This window comes from Lithobates pipiens, unplaced genomic scaffold (genome assembly GCF_037356315.1).
Source record: "Lithobates pipiens isolate NorthernLeopardFrog02 unplaced genomic scaffold, aLitPip1_a1.2 Scaffold_8, whole genome shotgun sequence".
Taxonomy (NCBI): domain Eukaryota; kingdom Metazoa; phylum Chordata; class Amphibia; order Anura; family Ranidae; genus Lithobates; species Lithobates pipiens.
In genome coordinates this window covers 59755848-59762464 of record NW_027507903.1, presented here as the reverse complement: position 1 = coordinate 59762464, position 6617 = coordinate 59755848, and the positions used below count along the sequence as shown (strand labels likewise).

General features: G+C 39.6%; 1 protein-coding gene across 1 annotated transcript in view; it reads right to left on the bottom strand.

Annotated features, from left to right (window-relative positions):
* Window positions 1-495: 495 nt before the first annotated feature.
* The window catches only part of GATM (glycine amidinotransferase), a 31226-nt gene continuing 25104 nt past the window's right edge, over window positions 496-6617 (bottom strand). The window contains exons 6-9 of the mRNA XM_077472062.1: window positions 4405-4569; window positions 4238-4301; window positions 3784-3900; window positions 496-3552 (exon numbers count right to left, since the gene is read on the bottom strand). Of these exons, the coding sequence (XP_077328188.1) occupies window positions 3440-3552; window positions 3784-3900; window positions 4238-4301; window positions 4405-4569 (459 nt within the window). The 3' untranslated portion in view covers window positions 496-3439. The remainder of the gene's footprint in view (window positions 3553-3783; window positions 3901-4237; window positions 4302-4404; window positions 4570-6617) is intronic.

Sequence of the window (6617 nt, the reverse complement as noted above, 5' to 3'; positions counted from 1 at the left end):
TGTGTTTGGTGTGCTGCATGTACCTTTAAGAAGGGGTGGGCTCCCCTTCAGTCTACCTGACCTCATTTATCCATTAGAATGCATGTGCCTCCACTGTGGGGACACTCATATTTTAGTGTTAGGACCACAGATACCAGGGTGCCTTGACGAGGCTCTGTGGCTTATGCATGCGTTTGCAAATGCGTGTGGACTAAACCCCTGTTTTTAACGTACTGTTAGACAGGTTCATTTGGTTGTCTGCGAGCTGGTGGTAAGTAGGCTTGGGTTTTTCCTGGGCATTCCCCAGGCCTTGTTGTTATTTGTGGCAAGACTGGGCTCAAATGACAGGAAATCTTATACTCTTCATCAAAAAAAAAATGAAGTGGAATTACATCCACTTTAAACTGGGACCTCTTTGATCTGGTTCCCTTTGCAAATGGAAGCTATTTGAATTGCACCCTTGCGATAACATAACAAAAAAGTAGGTTTTGTATTTTTCAATAAAATAGTCATGGCTCACATAACGGCATAAAAATGTCATTTATTTAAAGCACAATTATAATGTATATGCTTTTTAAAAAAAAAAAAAAACATTTATTGGCTCTAATAGCTGCAAAAAGATGAAAACAATATCTAACACATTTCTGTACTGAATGATAGCAAATAATTGTTCCACAGTCCACACACATACTGTACCGTGCAATGTGCTATCTCTTTTCTATATTTTTATGGGTTACTTCCTTCTAGAATTTTTTTTTACTATTAAATATATGTTCAGCTCTAATATATGAAACTGGGCTTGAATCAGATTCTCAGATTTACCTTATCATTGTGAGAGCCCTACTTTCACCTATGGCAGAGGCTGGGCGGAGAAATTCAGTTTGTTTTAAATGCCATCACTGTATTGACAGCGCTGATCAAATCCAGATGTTCAGACAGATCTATTTTTCTAATCAGCAGAAGTGATCAAAGGAGGTCTAAGAGGGGGGTGACCCCGATGGTAATCATCAGCCAATAAGTGGAGAGTTTCACAGTGACAAGGAACAGATGGACTTGGCGACAGCTAGGCAAGTTATTCATCACAAGTCATTATTTTCACTTCTTTTTTATGGTCTTCACTCTTAAATATTTTTTTCACTTCTCTTAAACAGATGGACATTGAAGCATTCATTCACCTTGGCTTTTCATTTTTACAGGTAATGATTTATAATCTGATGTAGATTCACATACTGCAGATAACCTAGATTTTAGCACCAGAGGCTTTGAGGAGAACAGATGTGACTAGCTTGCATTCCATTCCAAGGCAGGCATAGGGAGGGCTACTTTTTCTAGAGGAGTTGTGGTTGCATAGTGGTATTCCCATTCAAAAAGCCCCAAAAAACAGGCATTCAGGTGGTGGCGGTATCGGCTCCCAAAGTCCTATAGACCACTACTGTGCTGCTCTGAAAAATGCTCCTCTATGGATCACTTTTCACAGACCAACACAAATGTAAACATTCCTTAAATGTCCTCAATTTGTAGCTTGTGCACTTTGTAGTAAACTGGCTTTTTAGGCATCTGTTTTACTTTTCAATAAAGATTTAGTAACTTGAAATTTTCCATGGATGGCAAAAGTTTCAGTGACTTGCTCTCACAATACAGGATGAATTTGGAAGTATTAAAAGGGAAAGTATGGTTTGTATTTAGGAAGCACATGTTGTCAGTTATGTCATAAAGTAATATTTGGGGTGTAGCAATATGGTGGATAAGGATTCCATATGCATACAGAGGCAAGTATACCCAAAATGGCCGTGAGAGGAAGCGGAAGTTACATCATGACTAATAGGAAGTTCAGTGGGTTAATAGGAGGGGTTTAAGGTACATAAGAAACATTACCAATCACCAGTAGTTTAGCCTTTGAGGGCGCCCCAGAGGAGGGACGAAATGCATCCGGTGACAGCTACTGGTAACATCATATCCACCCAGCGGAGTGCACGCTGATGCGTCACTTCCAGTCCAGCAATTTGCTTGTATTTTTATTCACAGTGAGTGTAATCATTTTTAAGTGTTTGAAATAATAAATGGAATTACGCTATGTGGATCCCTTCTATTGCTTCCTTCTTACATGCATCATGGGAGGAATATATGTCCCTAGGAATTAAAGTGACAGAACACAGGATACAACTACTGAGGGGAACCAGAAGCCCCAGCATAACCAGGATATCTATCCAAAGCGTGCATGACTTATATATATATCCACAGTGGTCGGTGAGTGAGTGGGATCACTGGAGGGGAGCACAACATTGAAAACTTGCACCGTAGTTAAAGAAACAGAGCATGGCACTGCACTTAAAGTAATAGAGCACAGCAGTATTAAGAAACTACACTATTATTGTCAGTGCATGCATGAAGATAACACGTGGACATGAACTGATTTTTTTTTGTATATTAGCAATTTTTTGATGGTTTTTAAGTGTATATATTTATAATGTTTATTAGTTTTACTAGGCAGCGATTAGTATTATGTTTATGCCATAAAGTATGCTTTGGTGTTGTATTGCAAACATAATGCCTTCCTGCTGGAATAATATATTGGCCGCATTGGGAGTGTATTGTTTTGAGTGGAGTGGGCCAGCAGACCCATAGTGATTTGCTATGTGAAGGAGTAGTAAAACACAATCACCATGTATCATTGCAAAGCAAAGCAGGAAACTCAGCCTGCAATGGGCAATTATGTCTGCCTCCAACTATATATAGAATCACAAAATATGCATAGAAGCAAGTTTATTTCAAATATTAAACACACACTGATAGTATTATTCAGCGTATATTGACCTCTTGTACATGCGTACCATAAAAAAGTATACTTCCCTTTAATACTTTTGCATGTCAATTTGTGAGTGAAAGACTTTATAGAAAGTGCAAAGCAAACTGTACATTTTAAAGTGGTGCTATAAAAAATTTGATCCATTTAATGAGAAGGAAACCAAGCATAGTCCAGGTTAAATTCTAGATTTCTTAGCAAACATACTAAACTTTTAATAATCTGGGGTCAATGTTTTGAGGTTCAATCTCATAATTTGTTAGAGTGTAGCCAATAAATCTTTATACGATAAAAAAGAAATGGAAATTGCATGGTACATTTGAAGCTGCTTTTTTGATAAGACAGAGGTAGACAGGTAGATTGATATACTTTGTGTATTGATGTTGTCAGCACCTTGCAGTCCTTGAAAATTTTGGATGGTTCTTCAACGTAAATGTAACATTCTAAATGTTGAAATTCAGAGCAGCATAAGTTTCAGTCTGCATTTTTCGGTCATAAAGCTTATTTTAGAGAGCAAAATAATTAGGCTTAAACCCTTTCATCACCAGATAGGATTGTAATTTGAAGCAGGCTGTTCTAAGTTAGCTATGTTTTGATATTTGCCTTGTATATAGATTGAGGCGTTTAAAAGCTTGTTTACTGCTCATTTCCAGCTTTTTATCTGAAATAGGACTGCAGGGTTCCACGGCGACGAACATCACAGGTCCAGCAATGGAAACCACCGCCTAAGGAATTCGCATGGCGAATACTCACTTTAATGGTGGAGATACCTGCCAATTAAAACAAAAAAGTTACATTAGTGATTATCCAAATGTATTCTAAGGAACATATTCAAATGTGTTATGCTAATTTACATTATAAAAATGATCATGAAAAGGCAAATGCTAACACCTAAAGGACCAGTAAACGTGGAACTTATATCAGTTAATTTATATTGGATAAAAACGAAAGAAGTGTTAGCTAAATTAAATGATAAGATACCAGGATCCGTAAACACTTACCCAACTTCTCAAACATCTTGTGAATGGAAGTTTCATTGGCATCCACCATTACACGTTTTTCATCCAACATTAGAACATTCATTGAGAGCCATTTTGAGGACATCCACAGAGGATGATCTAAATGCAAAAAAAAAGGAGTATTAAATGGTGTAAAATAACCAGGATTTTTTGTGGACATTTTATACCATTTCATATTTTGGTAAATATTTTTGTATCATTTATGACGTTGTAGTTCTTCTCATTTGCAAAGTATACAAATTGATTTTCTAAAGCAAGCAACTGTTTGGCTAATTTGTTTCAGAAGATACAGTACATCTATCACAATCTGCACTGTTAAAGGTCTTGTTTCAGTCAATGCGTCAAAATCACCAAACCGGTTATCTTTGATATTTATATTTTAATATAATGCTTCATTATTACATGACAGCATGCATGTAAACATGCCAACACCTACCATCTGGGATGAGTGGAGTGGGGGGAATGACAACAGTCCAACCAGCTTTCTTAAACAAGTCAATCTAGGAACAGAGACAAGAAACCAGTTTTAGCATGTGTGCTACGCAATGGAATCAACTATGTTCTTGCAATTTCAGTTAGTGTAACCTAATGTCTTTGATCTACCTGATGGCAGGGACGATCTGGGTTAGAAAGTACAAGGCCTGGTCCAATAATATTGAAGGTGGCATCGATATGCATAGGATTTGGGTCCTTAAATGAGATAACGTGCACCTTGTACTCTGGAGCCAAATGCCTGCGCATCCATTCAATTCCAAGGTAATTTGTCACCTGGTAATACAAAAAATGATTTATCCACATAGATCATTTCCAGAGCACAAAAACAGAAAATAAAATGAATGTATAAATTTAATAATTGAAGGTTTCACAGTAAAAAGTAGGCAGCTAAATTTTTTTTCACTTATACTGTATATACTGTCTTCTTCAGAAAAGTCTTTTGGTGCAAAAAGGAGGCAGTGCTGAAGTGTAGTTCCCATGTTCCACAATAAAGGACCTGCTTGTCTAGAATGTTAGACAAAAACATTTTTTATTCAACCTTACTAACTATGTAACTATGTAAAAAGGCAGCACCGAAATATAAAAACTGGGTTTAAAAAAGTCCAGTTCCATTGGCAGAAAAAAACCTCTCATATAGAGCATTTTTTTGTACAAAGTTTAGATGAGTTTAGGAGAGTTTTCAGTTTTTTTCTGCCAGGAAGATCCAATCAGAAACGCACCAGAAGTGTTTTTTCCTGCCTCTAAACATTGAGCTTAAAATATGCCTGTAATCGTCCTAATATGCATGGACACATAGGATAACATTGAGCTGCTTTTAGCCCAGGTTCACATTGATGCGATTTGACGACATTGTCAAATCGCATGTCAAATCGGCAGCTATTGCCGGCATTGGCACCGTCCGAATCGGTACGTCACATACTTTGCAGCGTTTCTCTACTACTTTTGGGGACTTCGGGTGTAATGTCAATAGACATCTCTACAGGAACCCGCACAGATGCCCCTGAAATTGGACTGACATGCAGGTATGAAATCGTGCGAGTTCACCTGAACTCGCACAATTTTAATCCCACAGCAGTGTGAACCTGGGCTTACAGGCAGAACACAAAACTCCTGTAAAAGCAACGTTTTTTTAAGCTAGTGTGCATGGAGCCTAAGGCTTGATTCACACTAATGCGTTTTTTTATGCTTTTTGCATTTTGCAGAAATGCAGGTAATTTTTTTAACATGGGCCTCTTTTTGTGCCTCTGTGTTTTTGGAAAGGGTCAGGGACTTTTTTCCCACAAAATGCAGCGTTTTGCATGTAATAGACTTCAATGGACCTGCATCCAAAATGCAAGTACTGTGTTTTTACCATGATTTTACCAGGATTTGCTTTTTGCAATTTGAGTTTTTTTTTTTTTTTTTTTTTTTTTTACATTCACTGTATATAGCTGGTTGCCAAAAAGTGGGCAAGGAAGCCGGCTGCCGCGTCCTTAACAAACAATGAGTTATCAGCTGTCAGCAGGCTTCCCCACTGAATGCGAAAAAAAATTGTCAGCTAAAAAAATTCACGAAAAAAACAGCGTGGGGTCCCCCCCAAAGTCCATACCAAGCCCTTATCCAAGCATGCAGCCCGGTAGGTCAGGAAAGGGAGGGGAAGAGCAAGTGCCCCCCCCATACCAGGCCGCTTGCTCTCAAAATGGGGGGGTGGGTGCTTTGGGCAAGGGGGGCTCTGTGCCCCCCACCCCAAAGCACCTTGCCCCCATGTTGATGGGGACAAGGGCCTCTTCCTGACAACCCTGGCCGATGGTTGTCTACGGGTGGGGGGGGGCTTATCGTAATCAAAAAAGCAGTGAAATGTAAAAAAAAAAGAGTCCGTTTTTAACAAGTCCATTTTTAAAATACTAGCTACGAGCCATCTTCTGCCACCATCGTCCAGGTGCCGTCTTCTCCAGCCCCTGCCTCTCTCGCCACCCTCTTCTCCACGAGCTCCCGCTGTCTTCTTTGATGATGTCACCCGGAGAGCCCGTCCCCTTGTGAGATCATAAGGGGCAGGATCTCTGGGTGACGTCATTAGATGGCCACGCCCAATGGCTATACAAGAGATGTCAGACATCGGGGGAACGTCACAATGGAGGAAGACAGCCTAAGGACAAGAGTGACCTTTTTTGTTTTTAGTGGGTAACCGGCGGTAAGGAAGAGGACAGTCGTGGCGAGGAAGAAGACAGCGGTGGTGAGGAAGAAGACAGCAATGGTCAGAGAGAAGGTGGAGGGAGAAGACGGCTCGGGGAGAGGGGAGAAGACAGCCCAGGGAGAAGACAGCACCCAGATGGAAGACGGCT